We start from the raw sequence: 20,921 nt of genomic DNA on the forward strand, positions 1-20,921 counted from the left end.
CCGTCATAACCTCTTAAATTATGAAAAATAACAGGAATTTTATGTGTTAGTTTAAAATTAATATTACATTCTGAGTGAGCACTTCCTCTAAATTTTCCTGTTATATGACAATGATCTCGAACAGGATTTTCATTTTCCTTATATTCTTTTTCACAGATATGACAAAACTTTTGTTTTTTAAATTCGGTTGAATCATTTTTAGACATTCTTAGTTCTTTGTTAAAATTAACACTAAATATTTCTTTACAATATTCCTCTTCCTCAAGCATTTTTTCAATAAACTTATAAACTGCATTAGGACCTCTATAAATCTGGGTTGGTTTAGTATATTTATCGTCGTAACAACAAACAACTTTATAGCCGTAACCACAATCTATATGATTTTGATATGGTTCAGTAAATGAAGATTCAGTTGATGGTAAAGCAGTTAAAACTTTTTTAGTTATTGATTCAAAATCAGCATAAATTACAAAAGGTACTGCTAAACCTTTATGATAATTTTTAAATTGTACTTTACTTCCCTCTTTTGGCATTTTTACACCTTGGGTACCATTAATAGCTAAACAATTTGGAATATGTTCATTTAATATTCTTTCTTGAGTAAAATGTTGTAAGCAACTTTTACAAAAATGTTTCTTGTTTGTATTTTTTGTTTTGTTATTCATTAATCTATTAAAGTCTTTTATCCAAACATAATGTTGGATTACAGTGGTTTTAACCCTCTTACAGTCATCATCATTTATTTTATCATTTATTTTATCATTTATTTTATCATTAGTAATTAGCAACATGTCACAGTGTTCTTCGTATTGATACTTTGATATGTACAATGGATAAATACTATTTTCTTCATATCCAAATATATTAAATGATATTTCATTTAAAACTTCTATTTTAGGTATTTGATTTAATGTAACAGGAAATTTAATTCCAGTATAATCAAGATCGTTTATATATTTTTTATATTTCGAAACTCTATGAGGGTTTTCTTTAACAGGAAATTTATAAGCTAAATGACACCATCTAAAACATTCATTATCATCGTTCTTTATATTTATTAATCCTTTCATTGAATTTTGTAATGGTTTTGGTAACTCTAAATAACTTGAAGCAGCCAATGGACTATACTTATATCTATTTATATAATGAGCATCAACTGACTCTATTCTCCAGCCACTTCCTTCAGAAATCCAATTACCAATTCTATTTATTATTTCATCAAAAGCTTGATGTAAAGTTTTTTTTATTTCATTTGTGTTAATAATTTCTAAAGCCTTTGATTGAAAATAAGCTGATTTATATATTGTATCAGTTTTATCCATTTTTGCAAAAGTTATTTTTAATACAACGTTTATTTTTATACCTTTTAAAGTTTTAAGTTCAGATTTAAGTATTTCATAAGAGTCGTTTATAGTTAAATATAATTGATTCTTTGGATCTTGTCTATATGTAATTTTAATTTCAAATTTCTTATAATATTGTTTTGTAGATCTCTCGATTTCCATCTATATATTATATTTAGAAAAAAAATCACTAAGGAAAAAATAATTAAAAAAATAATAAAATAAATAAAGTTTTAAATTATCTTTAAGATGAATTAAAATATTTAAATTTATATCTTTTTCCGCTGGTTTTTGATATTCCACTTTTAACTTGGTTTTTTCCTTTGCAGCACATTGTTATTAACCCTGAATTAATATTAAGGTCTTTGGATGCTGCATAAGTGCTTTTATATGTTTTTTCTTCATTAGTGTCACAATCGGTTGCAATAACTTTTTTAGGATTGTTTCGAATATTATTTGGTCTGGGACAATCACATAATCTTTCAGCATTTTCTTCTTCAGTTAATAGACAACCACAGTCCCATTCAAATAAATTATTTTTTAAAAGATAAGGATCTATAACATTTTGTAATTTATCAATAACGTGGTTTTTATATTCATCGCTAACTATTTGATTTAACCGATATTTAATAACATTTCTTCTTTTAAGAACTTTTTTATATGAATTTTTGTCTGGATTCATTATTTCTCCTAAAGTGCTAGATAATTTTGGTATAATCATTCTATCTACCTTTCTATTAACCATCTATATAATATACTTATAGAAAAAAAATCTCTAAAAACGCACGTAAAATTTAATACAGCTCTTCTTCTTTTTTACTTTTATATCCATTAAGTTTAAATTCCTTCATGTGCATTTCAAGAGGTGTTGAATAATTTTTTTCTTTCTGCATTTCTAATAGTATTGTAAAAATATCCTGAATAACTTTATTTGGATCTTCTTTATTTACTTTTCCAATCCGTGCTTTTGTTATAAGTTGCTTTATTTTATGATGATGTGATTTTAAAATAAATTTCTTGTCGTCAAGCTTTAGTCTGTTAGTAAATATGGTAATTACTGATGGAACAGCGCCAGCAACTGCTACAAATATAGGAATAGCTGGAACAAGTACTAATGCAGCTGAGCAACCAAAAATACCTGCTGTAATATATAATCCAGTATTTACTCTCCCACAAAATTTATAACTTTTTCTGTAAGCAGCAGCTAGTTTAGTTAAGTGAATAATTAATTGATCTATTGTTTCTATTCCATTATTATTAGAAATAAGATTTTTATTACTCATTTATATAATTAAACTTTTTATTTCTAAATTAAATTTGTTCAAGATCGCTAAATGGTACCCAACTATTAAATTTTTCGCTATAACCCTTCCATTTTACTAAAGCTTGTTTTTTCTTATAGTCTCGTCTAATAACTTTTTCAATTCTAAAAACTTCTTGTGTAGTAGGTAAAAGTTCTTGTTCATAAAATGAACCTTGAATTATTTCATCATTTAAATCTTTAATAGTGTATGTTCTGGGATTTGTATTATTAATTTTATAAATTATAAATATTTCCTCTGTCCAATTTGGTGTATATCCTTTTTCAAAATGTCTTTTAAGTTTGCTTAAGCGAACTCGATCACCAATTTTAAATTTTGCTTTGCTCTTTGGTATCTTTAAATCACCATATAAATTAAAGTAAACAGTACCTTTATTTAAGTTTTTACTAGCTTCGGTTGGTGTCATTTTTATACTAGAATGTTTTGTTTTGTTATATTTATCAACCATATCCTGCAAATTATTTAAATAAGTATAAGTATTATTTGCTGTAAAATATTTCCACATTATTCTTTTTAAACTTCTATTAAATCTTTCTATTACTACAGCCTTTCCTTCATTAAATGTATGATACATATTAATTTTATTTTTATTCAAAAATGATTCAAACTTTTTATTATAAAATTCTTTTCCTTCATCTACCCATAAATTTTGTGGAATCCTTGCAGTCTTCGGGGACTTTTGTCCCTGAATTCTATCTTCTAAAATTATTTTTTCAAATGCTTCAGTAACAGATTCTCCAGTTTTATTCTTTAATGGAATAACCCAAGCATATTTACTAAATATATCAATAACGGTTAATAAGTACTTTACTCCTTTATTATATTTTGAAAAAGCTTGCATGTCAACTAAATCAGCTGACCAAGTATCATCAATATCATTAACTATTACCCTTCGTTTCCTAAATTTTCTTTTAATTGGTTTGTGTAATTCTTCTGCTAATTCATCGCTCCAATTTATTCCGGGGGTATACTCTACCCCCTTTTCCCGTTTTTTGACTTTTGTTTTTGTCCAAGACCAAGTGTGTATTTCGTTTTAATTATAGGTTTCACAACTAAATGTTTTGCAATCTTTTCTCCAAATGTTTTTGATTTAGTTTTATTTAAATTGGAAAGCATTTGCTTATCACATGTACCCTTTTTTACACCACTATCATAACAATAATCATGATTCATACATACTGCATCCAGTTCGTTGACAGGAGGTCCGTTATCTAAAGGATTTCCTGGTCCACAATAGTTATATCCTGGGAGTGTTAAACCTTTCTTAGGTAATAAAGGTAACATTGCTTTATGGATATCTAATTTACCTCCAGTTTTGTTTTTAACGAATTTTGATTTCGTTTTTCCGCAAGATTTACATTTTGCTTTTATCATTAACCTCACATTTTTTGCTGTAACATAGTGAGGATTTACATTATCTGTAAATTTTCTTTCTTTCAAACAATATATTTTATTTTGTAAACTCATCTATATCATATGTATTTAAAACTTTTAATTGGGTTTAAAATCTGTGGTTTTTAAATTGGCCGACATTGGATATTTTAGAATAGGGACAAGGGGTCAGGCGAGGTCATACTGTTTTCGCACAAACAATTACTATACTACTACTCAAAACATTACAAAGTTAATTTTGATATCTTTTTAGACGTAATGATTCTTGGCAGAATCTTTCAGTTGTTGCAGATAAAACAAGGAGGCAGGTATATGAAGGCCACTGCAAAGTATGCAGGTGCGCACCATCTAGATAGTCATCATTCTTGGAAGATCTAAAACACTGTTTTAATTAACTTTCTTTTAACCGGTGCCACTTTATGATTGCTTTGCTTTGCATTATTCTTTTCGTGTAAATCTTTGGTTACAGAGAAAACTGTTGTGTAATAATGAAAAGAAAAACAAATTAGGAATTGTTCCAGACTTTTTTTTTAAAATTAGACGTACAACACTAAAACTACGGAACGGACTTATTGATCAGATAAGATATAGCGAGCATATGAAACAAGTGAAAAAATATTTTAAGGCTTGATGATAAACTATGTACAATCATCATTCTGACTATATAAAGTCAATGAGACAGATTGCACGCATACATGGTATATGCTTCAAACACATCATGGAAATTCTCTTACTTAACATGTAAGTTTGTGCAGGATGTCTTCTTATTCGCAGTATATTCTAGTTGTATGCTTGCGGGTCTCGGAGACCCCGACTTTGATGCTTATAAATGTTTATGTTTCCTGTCCCTTTAATGATCTTTATGAGCTCAAGAAAATGGATCTTACTAAGTAAACAAGAGGGTTAAGGGTGATCCCTGCATAAACGGGAAACAACAAGAGGTAGTAACAAGGACATTTTAAACTGAAGTTTGAAGATATCTTCAGTTTTTAATTCATGACAATTGTATTTTATACGGACATGTTATTCTATAAGATAAGATATACTGAAAGTTACGTAAGAATCTGACAATAAACTGAGCCAAACTTGAGCCAATCCCTTTTCTACATCTTGCAGTAACCTTTGTACGTCTTTTCACATTTATTTTGCGTTCTTTACCACACTTGATTCGCTTGCTTTCGAAATGCACCGTTTAATTAAGGGTCAGTATATTCCTACACTGTATCTAGTTTTTGCATTTCATGTCATATCATTTCGTTAACTATTGCCATTTCATCAATCAATGAATTTATGGAAGAGTTTCTGAAATCAAATTGTATTTTAATAAACAAATAGAAACATTTAGAGCTGAAGACAGTTTACAAAAGCAAAAAGCAAACTATGATTTATTTACCCAAACAGGACAGTGCAGTAGACCTTTTGGATAACTTGTGATCTTGAGCTCACAGGTAATGAAATGACCCACGCACCACAATCTGCAGTGGTGTTATTATTATTATTATTATTATTATTACATTTATATAGCACTTTTTTCATACAAAATATGTACGTTCAGAAGTGCTTTACAAAGACATAAAGAACACATACATACATATATATACATGCAAATGCATTGGTAAAAGATTAAAAGGAATAGTAATTAAAACAAGAGCATCCATAAATTATGTTCAACGTTAAATTACATTATATACGCTATTAAAGGAGAGCAATCCCTTTCTCAACACAAAACAAACCTGTCATGTTTGTTTGGTTTTGGTTTAACGCCATTTTCAACAGTATTTCAGATTTTGTTATTTTATATAACATATGTGAAAAGGATGCGTTTTCAAAGATTTTTTTAATTCGGGCAGTGAGCTTGAATCTCTGATGCTTGCTGGGAGGGCATTCCAAAGCTTTGGAGCTGATGCCTAAAACTTCTGTCACTATACCTTACCGCTCGACTCCTCGGTACAACCAAAGACACTGGGCCATTTGCCGACCTTAAGTCTCTACGAGGCTTGTACATGTCCAGCATATCGACAATGTATTTGGGAGATTCATTGTGCATGGCTTTGTATGTAAGTTTCAAGATTTTGTACTCAATTCGGTGCTGAACCGGAAGCCAATGCAACTCCTTCAAGACTGGTGTGATGTGATTGTAACGCGGAGTCTTGGTTATGATGCGGGCTGCTGTGTTTTGTACACATTGAAGTGTTATAAGGCATACCAGGTTTAATTTCATCTGGGATTTGATCTTGAGCATGAAAATAGGAAAAGGGATTCCTATGCCCTGCACATTACTATGCCCGGGTAAGTGAATGTGCCAAGTTTCAATGATATCTGCTTAGCTTCCGCAGAAATGCGGAATTCTTATAAATTTCAGCATTTATTATCAGAGCTCCTATTTTTCATGTTGGTCTATAATGAATGGAGGCTAAAATCGTTCGTTTTATATTCCCGCTTTCCACTGCCAGAAATCTTTACTCATAGTATACGTATATGTAATTCTTGAGATGTCACGTTGATTACAAGAGATTTGCCAAGTAGGTAATAAAACTTTGACGTTTTAAGTACTGCTATTAAAAACAAGTTCAAAACGTTCGAAATTTTTTTATTTCGTGGAAACGATTATATACTTTCTACAATAAAACACTATAAAATATCATCTCGACATGACATAATGCCATTGCATTAAATCGGTTTCGTCTTTAATCTAAAACATGTGGATTTATCTATTTATTTATTTTGAAGTTATTTGATAAATAGGTATTCTTGAGTTCTGGTATACTATTACGCTTCTGCAACATACATTAGTTTACATAACTGTTTAACGAAGGGGAAAATCATGGGACTTTAATATGTTTCATGAGCCCACCCGCTTAGCTCAGTAGGGAGAGCGTTGGTCTACGGATCGCGCGGTCGCGAGTTCGATCCCCGGGCGAGGCGTATGTTCTTCGTGACGATTTCATAAAAGACATTGTGTCTGAAATCATTCGTCCTCAACCTCTGATAAATTCATGTGGGTACGTTGACAGTTACTTGCGGAGAACTTGTTTCTGGTACAGAATCCAGGAACACTGGTTACCACCCGCCGTTACATGACTGAAATACTATTAACGGCGTTAAACCCAAAACAAACAAACAAAATCAATATGTTCCATATGATTTACCGTAATGATGCTTCGAAAAATCCCGATCGTTTTTGGTGACAAATTGTTATTTTACATAATACCGTTAGCCATGGCCCAAGCACGAAATCGTTCAACTATTTATTATTAAAGTGTAAATGAATGACATTTTTACAAAACAAGTGACCGAATATCGCAAAGGCAATACAGAAGTCCCTTACCGGTGGAAAACTTTGTTAGTTTGTTTGTTTTGGGTTTAACGCCGTTTTTCAACAGTATTTCAGTCATGTAACGGCGGGCAGTTAACCTAACCAGTGTTCCTGGGTTCTGTACCAGTACAAACCTGTTCTCCGCAAGTAACTGCCAACTTCCCCACATGAATTATCAGAGGTGGAGGACTAATGATTTCAGACACAATGTCGTTTATCAAATAGTCACGGAGAACATACGCCCCGCCCGAGGATCGAACTCGCGACCCCGCGATCCGTAGACCAACGCTCTTACCTACTGAGCTAAGCGGGCGGGTTGGAAAACTTTGTTAGTGTTCGTCCCTTGTGGTTGTTGGCAACAGTGTTGGGACTTAAAATGCTTCAAGACAGTTATGGGGGCAAGGGACAGTAAATCTGAAAACTCCACAACTCTGCGCTCATACCAGTGCGAAAAAAATCATAAAAAAAAAAATCCAACTTCGACAAATTCAAGGCAATTGTTGAGCGAATGTCTCGCATAGACATAGCACTTCATTATTTGACATTTTCAGTCTGCCGATTCTGTTTCTTCTGTGATAAAAACGAGTAAAACGCAGGTTTCGGGACACTAAATTTTTAGACAAAAATGGCCCAAAATGCACTCCTTGCGTGACCTGTACCGTATTATCTGCAAATGACTGACCTAAAACACATGCATACTTTTAAAGCATGTGGCCAGACGAAAATAATGGTGGGAAGAAAAGTATCTCATAACCGTTTACTTTTTCCGCAAATTTGAGCTGAAGCTGGATTTCCAATTCGTCTGACTTCCGTTACCTCAGGTAAAGTTTTAGACACGGCCGTCTACATGGAGCTAGGAAAATCGATACATGCACATATTTATTTTACACAATAATCACTCGTACACAGGAATCCTTAGTTCAATAAACATCATAAATAACCAGTTGAATATATATGCCTGTAAAGTACATATGTCTATTTTATTTAAAAAACGTACCCTGGCCAAATGCGAAACTGGCCCCTGCCACTTTATTATTGTACCTAAGGCTACGTATTCAACGACAAGTGCAAAACTGAAGTGCATATCGCTTATCTCACAATAGCAATATTTTAACATAGCACCGTGCAGTAAGTACGGGAACTTTTGACAGCGACATAGGCTTCGTTGTTTCGGTGGATTAGCTAAAAAGATGATTGTCATTTCTTTATAACTGACACAACCATTTCATTTATACTAAAGAACGTCTGCATTATATTTACAGAAGTTTCTGTAACGGTATATTTAGGTATATTTGTAAACACAAGGTGCGTTTCATAAAAAGTGAAATAACGTCTTCGGCACAGTTTTTGGTACAGTTTTTGTGTGACCATCAGATAGACTATACAACTTTATATCGCTCTGTTTTAACTCATACATTTTGCGGCCTTGATTATTCCTGGCAAACGAATTTTGTAAAATGTTGAGGGATTCGATGTCGTAAAATTCATATAGACTTTTTATATTTTTTTCTCACGAATAATGTTTTCTTTCCTATGTTCATACCATACCTGTAAATTATCGGCAGTAATAAATAAAAAAATGTCTTTAAACTAGTTCGTTTGAAAATGAAAGATAATGCTCAACTTTTTTGTTTGAATGCTTATTCATAAATTTTGAAGTAAACTATATTTTGGAGAAACACATCTGAATCTAGCCATACTTTGTTCAGAAGAGTTATCTGTCATTGGCTTCATTTTTCCATGTAGGACCAAACAATTTTTACTTGACCTTCAATTGTGGCATTGACCTTTGACCTACAAGCATAAGTCAATAGTACGTGCATACTCTACATACTGCCCTCTAACGGACAGACGGACGGCATTCCTATAGTCCCACCGGTCGGGGGCTAAGTACAAAAGAAGATCGATAAGACAACATAAACAAACAATTCAAGCAGCAAATTGGAGCGTCACTAGGATTTACTTTACTACATGATTAAAGGAAGGGAGATAAATGTTTACTACCGGAGAGCTCCTCACACTGTTGTGATTTTGTTTGGTTTTCATAGTGTTTATATATAATAAGAAAAACATCTATACATGTGTTTATAATTATTTTCATATATATAATTTCATCGCTGCTTCAGAAGACGAGCAACTTACTTCCATTGTAGGAACAGGGATGTGATTTTAAAAGAAATGAACATGATAAAATAACAGAAACGCCTTTCAGGTAATGATTTACTATTTTGCAGAAAGGGTATATAGAATAAAAAAAAATGTTTAAACAAACATTTTATCAGTCATGTTAATTGCACATTTGCAGGGCTAACGTCTTGCATTTTCCATCAATTTCAGATATAACTTTCATTTAAGAGCCAAATTGCGTAGGCCAACCTGTTTTTATTCGAGATATCAGATGATAACCATTAGTGAATCAGAAACTGGAATTTTTGAAAGGCACTGCATGTATAAGAGTCAGAACATTGCAAAACGTGAGACGAAAATACACGTGTCATATAAACTGTGATTAATAACCCGCTATCAAACTTGTGAATAAGCCGATAGAAACCTGGTGTCAGGAGATGATGTGAACATCAATATAGTGTCCTTCATAAGTTTTTGAATTGCTTTTAGAATAATGCCAAATATCTTTACCACTAGTGTTACGTCAAGTATATTTGATGTGCCGCAACAATCAAGATATATACAGGTGCTGTACGATGGAGACGGAGATTAACCTACAGACACAACTTTGTAGAACGTGCCATACATTTTACATAACACAGTTTTGGGAAAGATTCTCTCGTGCAAAGATCTCAACTAGCCGTGTAGTCTGTCTTACAAATAAAATATAAACAAATCTTATGCACAAGTGTACTAAAGAAACAAAATCACGAGCTTCCAGCCTAAACATGCCAAGGCCTTTCTGGCATAGCGATAAAGTCACTTTTTATTGGAATTTCAAATTCCACTTGAATCTCTAAAGCTATCATCTGTCTGGTTTTATTTTACATTTGAATTTGAGTTCTAATACACTGAATTCGATCTGTTCAAACATTTTGATGTAAACCAGAGCCACTTAAATTATGACATCTAATGTTATAATTTGATTTCATCTTGTCTTAGAAGACCAGGATGGCCTTAGATCACTCACCTGGGTTTTACTGTTAATCTGAACAGTTACAGGGTCTCCCAAGGAACACTGCTGTGAAATTATTTTGAAATCAGGCCAGGGGTTTCTGGGAGATTTGATAGTTTTCCGTTGGCCATATAATTTATACTAGCCCGGTTCCTGGCAGCAATGATTTTAGATAAATCAATATACTTCGGACGAATTTGGTAGAATAAACCAAGGAACACCGCTGTGAAATTATCTTGAAATCGGACCATCGGTTTCAGAGGAGAAACTTTTCACTGTTTCCATATAGACATACAGGAAAAACATTTTCGTCCCCTGGCAGCTATGATTTTTCAATGACAGGATGGTTTGAATGAACTGGTTCTACTTAAGGAACATTTCCGCAAAATGATTTTTGCATTGGGCCAGCAGATTCAAAATGGAAGCTTTTCGAAGTTTTCCATATAGCCGAATAGAGAAAACTAACCCAGTCCCCTTGCGGTCGTGTTTTTAATGAAACAGCATTTGATATTTGGTACACGGTAACAAAAGAAATATTGCAGTGAAATTATTTCTAAATGGGTGGCTTGATTTACACCTGACATGCTACAATAGCAAGGAAGCTTCAGGTATTAAAGTGTTTCTGCATCTTACATTATCCTCCAACTAAGATTACAGATACATTTTCTGGAGGAGTGGCCGTATGGGTTACCGCTCGGCTTAAATATACATTTATGTTTGTCACCTGGTCAGTTGCTCTCAACATTTTTGGACAGAAGGCTTTAAATTTATTTGTTTTTGAGATATAAGATGGTATTCATTGTGAACTGAGATTGTATTTTAGATGTCGGAGCCTTTCAGACGATGATGTATCACAAAGTCAAATGGCGGCCGTAAAGAGTCGCCCCGACTTCATCTGAATGTTGTTATATTTTCTGGTCCTTCGGGATCATTGATTTCAACTCATTTAGATTTGAAGATTGAATACTGCTTAAGCCGGTGCTAGGGGGCGTGGGCAGTGTTGCATTTTCCATTACTGCTCATGAACAGACTCAATCAAACCGAGTCTGCAATTTTCACTGTTTGCCTTGTTCTCGGTGCTTCCGGGGGATCTACTTTCCAGGTTTTATTTACGTTAAAGTTAATCTTCAAATAAGTGTTCAAAAGATACGTGCTTCACTCTTTCTTGCCCTCTAGCTACTAAATTTACTGGATCATAACTAAAAGTTCCAATTATGTGTTACTGTGCCATCAGCTAATATCTGCTTTACTGTGTTGTGTCATTTGTCATGCATTAAATGTTTCATAAAATATTTAATTCAAAATTGAATAATTTAAGAAACGTCATTTGTAGGTTTACATTTCACCGCATGTATACAGGAAGAGAGATACACAGGTACGTGGTATACATGGACTCTCTATCATCGTTGTGTAACCCGTTGTTACAAGTCTTGAACCTCAAGATAATTCGAATATTAAGAGTGTGTCTAGAAAATATTTTCCACTGTACACATTTAACATATTTAACACAAGTGCATCGCTTCTTGATATATGTTATCTGTTCATGTAATTCCTGTTCCATCCACCTTTTGTGAAGATGTTGAACTAGCGGGTGACGAGGCGATCTTCCCACCTGTTATATCATGCAGGGGGACTTTCTATGACGGCACAAGATTTTTGAACTCCGTACATAAAGACACATTGAAACAATTTTGATACAGAATTCGATATGAAGTAAAAAAAAAATGCAATAATCATTGTGTAAAACAAAATATAATATCTAAAAAAACATTTTAAATCACAGCTGGATAGGAAAACAGTACTGTAGGTTTTAATCGTTTTCAATTTTGTAAATGGTACAAGTCTGTTCTTGCAATGGTATTGTCTGTTTTTTTTTTTTGTATTAATTTACAAATTCTTCGTTTTTAATATACTAAAGAAATAAAAGCCTGTACCATGGTCTGAAGTTTCTGTAACCGCGGTATAATCACTGTTTACTGGAATTTCAAACTTTCTGGTGAAGTTATTAAAAATTGAATATATCAACTAAAGTAGATTAAGGCGTAGTATTAGGTCTGGATCAAATGCACCATGAAAAAAACAACAAAAAAACAGAAAAACTTAATCTGTAATAAGATATTATAAGGTAATCTAATTCAATCTCAACCGACTATTTGAGAAAAAAAGCACAGATACCAAATTTCATTAACGGGGCAATAAATGAATGAATGTTTTCATTTTTCTTAAATAAACAGCGATTGTATGTCTATGTGAAGAACACAACACAAGCACAAAATTTGAACCAAGCTTGTACAGCAAAGTCTGAACAAAGAATTTTCAGTTCTTACCAGCGAATCGGTCTTTTCAGTTCTTACCAGCGAATCGGTCTTTTACAACAATGTGCCTGCCTTCCTCATCATTTTGTTCAATTCGGTTAGTGTCAGTTTATCATTTTCTAAGTCTTTATAAATGAACATACAATATTTTCCTACCAGTACACACTTCTTATTACTTATTTGAACCAGCCTACATGTTCGATATTCTGTGCAATGGGCGTTTTTCTGTTGTTTTTTTTTTACACATAATTATTATGTTGTACATATACTCAGTTCCAAAAGAAAGTGTGCACTTTTTAAGTTTAAATATTTCAAAAAATTCCCCGACGTTTTTGTTTCATTTTTTCATACACTAACTCTCAGGTATGACTCAAAATCTAAAATGCACACCAATTTGTTTACGAACTGATTTAAATTTTGGTACCAAACATTATAAGTTTTCATGAAAATTACCGAGAAAAAATAACAGAAAACTAAGTGCACACTTTCTTTTGGAACTGAGTGTAACTGTGGGATTGGCTACTATCATTATCAAGCAATGCAATACATATTTTTTTATTATATTCTCAAAACCAGAAAAGGAATCAAACGTGGGCAGCCTTTAAAGCCGAAACAATGACAAACCACTTATAGCTAGTTCTGATGCTTATTTACAAGAAAAAACAAGCTTAACACTTTACGGGGTATCTAAAATTACTGTTCCAGACAAACTCTGTATTATTCAAGATTAAAATCGCTACTGTACTATCTTTACCAGCAGTTATTTTCTTCACTCAGTCTCATACATTTATGCGCTCAACATCTCTTTGTAAATAATGCACGTGCATTACTTTTTGTTGTTGATTTAGTTGGGTTAAACGCCACACCAACTTTCCAACTTTTGACGGTGGATCCCCTTTTAATAGATGAATCATTCATACAAAACGCTCATTGACTTTGTTTTCGCAACTGCTGCCCTCAAAGAGGAAATGGCATGCATTTCTCATCAAGTCGGCATCTTTCAAATTTCCCGGATATAACTCTTTACATTCAAGTAAAACTGCGTAGGACACGATGAATTTTCATGATATCAGATGTTAATCAGCTGTGAATCAGAGCCTGGAATTTGTGCAGGACGCTGTAAGAAAATGTTTAATTGTCGTATTCTTTGCGTACACAACCCATGTCTTTTGAAATACCATTCGAGCGTACATCGATGTGATGAATACATTAGAACCAAACGTAACGTTTTATCGTCATTATTAGATATATTAATGACAAGGACGTTCGAAATTGCATGCTGACAAACAGGGGAAATACACTTAGTGTACGCATCTAAACAAAGATTAATAACCCACTGTCAGGGGTGTGTATTATGCAATTATGTTGATAGAAACCTGGCGCCAATTAAGATGAACACTTCCAGTGACTCTAAAAATATCTGTTTTTTCTCTATACGCCTTTTCCATGTTTTTTTAGAATAATATCAGATGTTTTATTATTACTGTTGCATCAAGTACTTTTGAGTCGCCGCCAAAATCGTGGTAGATACATGGGTAATTTTTCACCTGTTGTATCATGAAAACATAAAAGAAAACAACGCTGCAAGCTCAACTTTGTGGATCGTGTCACAGACCTCAGATGGAGGCAAAAAATCCAGACAGGCTTCACCGTGCGAAGTAACATTCCCTTACAAATAATAAATATACATATTAAAAACGCAGGAGATTTCAGTCTAAACATACGCTAGATTCTGAAATCGAGATAAAATCAATGTTTACTGGAATTTCAAATTCATCTTGAATCTTTTACAACTTGCATCTGTCTGATTTCATTTAACGTTCGAATTTATGTCTCAATACAGCGAGTTCAATCTGATCAAATAGATCTTGAAGTAAAACATCTAGCCTCTTAAAGTAATAATATCTAAAGTTATAACTTGATTCCATTTTCACGTTTATAATATCAAATATATAAAATTTCATGTAAAGAACTCTGTTTTACTTTATGAAAGTACGATGTTAGTTGGGTTTTTCTGACAGGGCCTAAATTTTAGGAAGCGTCTAAATGAACAATGTACTGTTGACTATTATACTTTTAGGGAACTATTTATTTATAATAATGCGTACATTGGCATGACAGAAACTATTCATTTACCTCTAGAAATTCTGTAGATAACTGACACCAGTTGAGCCGACTAATCTTTTTTATTTATTTTATCAATATCCTTACATCTGTGAAATCATACATTTATTTAGGCAACAGTTCTTTATTACACAGGACAGACTCCGAAGATCCCGAAACTATTTGGGTTTTTTTATGATTCAGTTAACATCTGTCAATTTTCTGATATCAATTAAACACCTGAGAATAATTAGTAAGTTTCACATACCTAAGATTATGTGACTGGAAATGAATGATGTTTTCTCCGACCTTATGGAATGAAAAATAAGTTTTCATGGGACTGATCTTGTACAAAGAAGAGTTTAATTAATCTATTTTATAACATGGCTTGAAATTGGATATTTTTGTGCTGTAACATCTAAAATACGGAAGTTTTCCTGCAAGGACTTTAAATAACCTTTGTCGAAATTAACTCAAATTAATATACAGTAATCTTTGACACTGCCTCAGTGCTATGTTTCTTGGCTCTTCATACACAAAAGTCGAAGGAATAAGGCGGCCAATGGAAAAATATCGAGATGTGCACCGTAGACTTAATTACTTTTTTATTGAGAAATACGTGTCCTGGTATTTATCAGTTATACATATAATAAGTATTTATCGGATGTGTATCTAGTAAGATATGATTGGTGCAAACTATAAAATAAGTAAAGATTCAATAAATTGTATGAATTGTCTTCTTACCAAAGCACGCGCATTTTCGTTTATATTATGATAATATTATTGTTTACATACACAAACAGTTCATGATCTTCCTCATATTGTTAGCAGAGACTATAGTTTATAAAGCTTTGAACTCTTCATTGATATGTGGATGTAGATAATGGACACTTTTATGAAGAACAGATGTCAGTCAATTAGGCGCAAAGTGCCGTCAATCAACCTGTTCAGGACTTCCAATTAAAAAGCAACTTTTATTTCCAGTAATGAACATCACGTTATGACGAGCGGTACTAGTAATTGTACCTTTTTTAATTTCATGTTTAATGTATCACGATTACATCAAAATTACATGAATATTTCACAATAAATATTCGCGTTCTCATACCGGTAGTGAATGCCATTGAGAAACCTTTAAGATTTAATCTCTGAAATTTTCTTCCAAACGTATCGAGGTGTAATTGCGAAAGAAGCCTAAGTGCATATAAATAAGCCGCACCATGAGAAAACCAACATAGTGCGTTTGCGACCAGCATGGATCCAGACCATTCCGTGCAGTCTGGTCAGGATTCATGCTGTTCGCTAACGGTTTCTCTAATTGCAATAGGCTTTGAAAGCGATCACCATGGATCCTGACCAGACTGGTCTGGATCCATGCTGGTCGCAAATGCACTATGTTGGTTTTCTCATGGCGCGGCTCAAATTAAGAAACACAAAGACCTCATTCGCGTTCCCCACTCGATATACTCACTTTATTAAAAGGTATATCATTGCCTATACGTGACTATACAGAAGATAGAAGAATACTGTGATGCATAAACAATTACCAATGTTGAGTGGATATGAAAAACGTACTGTAGCTTGAAACAGCATGCATGATACAATGTTTTTTTTATTTTCATAATGATGAAGAAATGTCTCGGAAGAAAATGAAATTCCAATCCATATGCTAATACGAGTTTAGTTCTAAGTTTCGTAAAAGCTGGTAATTGATTCACGTATGATGATAACATAATGAAAATGTTACCTACGTTATAACAAAGAATGCAGAACGAGCAACTATGGTAACTGGCTGATGTAAATGAAGTCCTCACACCTGGCTCTTTCTTAGTATAGAGAAAAGTACGCATGCCGTTCTATTCATTGACAAGAAGTTATTGTACCAGGAGTTGGAATAGTTCTTTTGCTTAACAAACGCATGACCCAGGAGTTGCAAAAGAAAAAGGATCGGAAAACTTCCTTGTATGTCATGTAAAATCAAGCAACCCGCAGTCTGAAATGTGTTAGGCGTCTATTAATCATAAAATTTTGGCGGGTAGCGAGGAACAAATGTACAGACTGCTCGAATTTTGGAAGCATATCAGAACACAACTGTTACATTACTGAATTGCGCATGATTTTTCTACAACAATATGTCTTCGGAAACTCTCGGTATACTACAGAAATTATCTTTACCTATACGAGCTTAATTAGCAGTAAACATTTGTCAGAAAAAAACATGAGGTTTGCAAGATGTAAAATATGTCAGTCAAAAAGTATTTCTCTGAATCTGAGAAAGTCTTGTAAGTATTTGTAAATGCCAAACATTTGAGTCGTGCCATGGGAAAACCAACATAGTGGGTGTGCGACCAGCATGGATCCAGACCAGCCTGCGCATCCGCGCAGTCTGGTCAGGATCCATGCTGTTCGCTAACAGTTTCTCCAATTCCAATAGGCTTTAAAAGCGAACAGCATGGATCCTGACCAGACTGCGCGGATGCGCAGGCTGGTCTGGATCCATGTTGGTCGCACACCCACTATGTTGGTTTTCTCATGGCACGGCTCATTTTAGAATCTATCTCTTATCAAGAGGAATCGTATTTTACAGACACAGTCAGTGCATTGTGTATATTGCTGGGAAGATATCATCTTTATAATGAATTCTGCAGGTGCGAACTTCCTCTCAAATATCCTATCAACACATACCTAAGGGCTTTGATGCTCTTAGAAAAATTTTAATGAAACACTTTTGTGTGGCTTAAAAATGTACCTGTAATCAAACAAATCACGTGTAAATGATTTGTTATTTCTTTACTTTTTTTAGTCTACGTGTTTGTAATTAAGTGATTGGTTTTCATGATGAAATATATCTGGGCGGTAATGAATCATTATTTTCATAGCGATGATTTATCTGGTGTATTTAAAACTTGCAAAAAATGCAAAAATATATTTATTGTGGTACATCAGCTCATATGTTTGCTATAAACACTGCAGCATGATTGCTAAGAGTCTAAAACTTTCTGCTCATACACGAGTCAGTTGTTCATACATGAGTCAGTTGCTCATACATGAGTCAGTTCATACGAGAATCTGTCCACATGCGAGTCAGTTCCTACATGAATCTGTCCATAAGCGAGTCGGTTCATACATGAATCTGTCCACACACGAGTAGATTATATGCGAATCTGTCCATACACGCGTCAGTTATTCATACACGAGTCAGTTGTTCATAATACACGAGTCAATTGTTCATACACGAGTCAGTTGTTCACACATGGGCCAGCAATTCATACACGAGTCAGTTCATACGAGAATCTGTCCACATACGAGTCAGTTCCTACATGAATCTGTCCATACATGAATATGTCCACACACGAGTAGATTATATGCGAATCTGTCCATACACGCGTCAGTTATTCATACACGAGTCAGTTGTTCATAATACACGAGTCAATTGTTCATACACGAGTCAGTTGTTCACACATGGGCCAGCAATTCATACACGAGTCAGTTCATACGAGAATCTGTCCACATGCGAGTCAGTTCCTACATGAATCTGTCCATAAGCGAGTCGGTTCATACACGAATCTGTCCATACACGAGTAGTTTATATGCGAATCTGTCCATACACGCGTCAGTTATTCATACACGAGTCAGTTGTTCATAATACACGAGTCAGTTGTTCATACATGAGTCAGCTGTTCATACACAAGTCACTTCATACGAGAATCTGTCCACATGCGAGTCAGTTCATACATGAATCTGTCCATACGCGAGTCAGTTCATATATGAATCTGTCCATACGCGAGTCAATTCATACAGGAATCTATCCACACGCGAGTCAGTTCATACATGAATCTGTCCGTACGCGAGTCAGTTCATATAGGAATCTGTCCATACACGAGTAGTTTATATGCGAATCTGTCCATACACGAGTCAGATTATACGCAAATCTGTCCATACATATAATATGCAAGTAAGTTCATATACAAAACACTACAAAACAATTTATTGCATAAACATTATAACAGCTTTATGATTATTTCGATTGTTAGAAAAAAATGAAGAAAGTAATTGCTGTCATTCTAGACTGACAAAAATGTACGAAATACTCGTATCGTTGTCAGGTTTGATATTTTACTCAAACGTATTGAACACCTGGGGGGACGTTACCAATTACCTTTCCGAAGCAATTGTTATAAGGGTCATTATTAAGCAATGACCGGGTTGATCATTCATTTACATTTATAGTTTAAAATAATGGTTCAGAACATTTTATACGCGCATTTTTGAGGTAAAATGTTAACTGCGAGACAGAAAGCTTATTTTTGTTTATTATAGTAAAAGATGCAGACATGATGATGCTGATTGCTAGTGGTGGTGGGGATGGTGATGGTGATGGTGCAGCAGCTGATGATGATGATGATAATGGTGCTAATGATTACTTTGCTGTTTTATATTATTATTTTCGTATCGTTATTATTACCGTTTTGATGGTGATGAAAATAATGATGAAATTTAATACGATGATGAAGATTATGAACGTTTCTTATTTTTCACAGGTATGACTGATATGATACAAATGGCGTTGCTAAACGATGAAAAACAAGCAAAGAAATAAACATAAGCTGTATGAATCACAGTGTTTGTTATTTGGGTTATATTGCATCGATATATCAATTTGCATAAATAAATAATGGTATAAAGTTTACCACTTCTTTCGTTGTTGTGTTTTATTAAATAAAAGGACTACTTAGTCAAATTTGAATATAAATCTAACTCACGTTATTAACTTGTGATGACGCTGCGGTTCCACCCGTGTATGACGTTGTCACGCCGACCTTCTGTCTTTGATCTTCGACCTTGACCTCTGACTCCTCTCCTTCCTCCTCAGCTAGCCCGCCTTCTGCAACTGGGGCTAGTGTGTGAGTACGTTCCTTTGTTGTGGACCCAATGATCAAGTGCTCCCTCTGGGCTTGGGTCATGTTTGGGCTGATCCAGCCACCCTGGGTCCCCGGTACCGGTCTCCGTATGGGAAACTCCACATTGTCATACGGTTGATTATCTAGGTCTGTAGACATTTTATGTGCATACAAAATAAATCATAAACTGAAGATCCGATGCAACTACAATACTTTTCTACACGATAATGTCACCAAAATTTTATATCCAATTTTCAGTATCAAAACACTCATATAATTAAGCATTACAAAATAACCGAAACTAACACGAAATCACGTTCTATTTTTAACAAAATTAATGAAAGCTGTATTATCAGCATAACACATTTAATTCCAAGTTTTCGTGGGATAAGACACTTTTTCTTACAATAACATCCATTTCTCCTCTATACCTATGTGAACATCGTGTACAACATGAATATTAGCCAAGTTTCCGTAATTCCCGACATGTCAGTGATGCAGTAACAGTCAGCCCTGACACCGCTGATTACGCTCACAGAAATGATTTCAGTTTTTCTAGCATCTAGAGAGTTTACTACCTCGAAACTCACTGATTCACTTCTGCCGAGATACAATAAAATGAAAAGACATACATTTTATCTTTATTAATCATATTTTGAGCATACGTGCGTGCACTATTGCTATTTCAGGCGGAAACAGATGGTCTGCAATATTTTATATATTCTGCTGTTTTTTGTTTTTTTTTGGAAACAGAACGTTTGCAGTAGTTTTTACAAAAATGTTTCTAGTTAAATGAGAGCACTGCACTGTAGAATTGCAACAAAATAACAACATTGTTTGCACTTGCTCTCCTAAAAAAGGTTTAGATATCAGGGTCAAGAGACTGATTATGTACTTTGCAGATACTAGTGTTTCGTGCCGCCCAAATATTTAGTGTGATTCAGGTTAAGTAAAACAGTACAGTATTTCTGTTTGTTTTGAGAATAATTTTGATAACAGCGAAAGAAAGCAACGGATGTAGCTCTACAGCCACAGACTTTAGAAAAATAGTAATAAAAACTTCCGTCGACATAACCATTTATCTGTCGGTTCTATGAATAACATTCTT

The 20,921-nt window shown here is 33.9% G+C and overlaps 1 protein-coding gene across 1 annotated transcript in view; it reads right to left on the reverse strand.

Moving 5' to 3' along the window:
- LOC123529005 (uncharacterized) overlaps positions 1-20,417 on the reverse strand; it is a 42,192-nt gene extending 21,775 nt beyond the window's left edge. Inside the window, exon 1 of the mRNA XM_045309162.2 lies at positions 19,676-20,417. Within this exon, the coding sequence (XP_045165097.2) occupies positions 19,676-19,972 (297 nt within the window). The 5' untranslated portion in view covers positions 19,973-20,417. The remainder of the gene's footprint in view (positions 1-19,675) is intronic.
- Positions 20,418-20,921: the final 504 nt, after the last annotated feature.

The sequence above is a fragment of the Mercenaria mercenaria genome, chromosome 1, assembly GCF_021730395.1.
Source record: "Mercenaria mercenaria strain notata chromosome 1, MADL_Memer_1, whole genome shotgun sequence".
NCBI classification, from domain to species: Eukaryota; Metazoa; Mollusca; class Bivalvia; order Venerida; family Veneridae; genus Mercenaria; species Mercenaria mercenaria.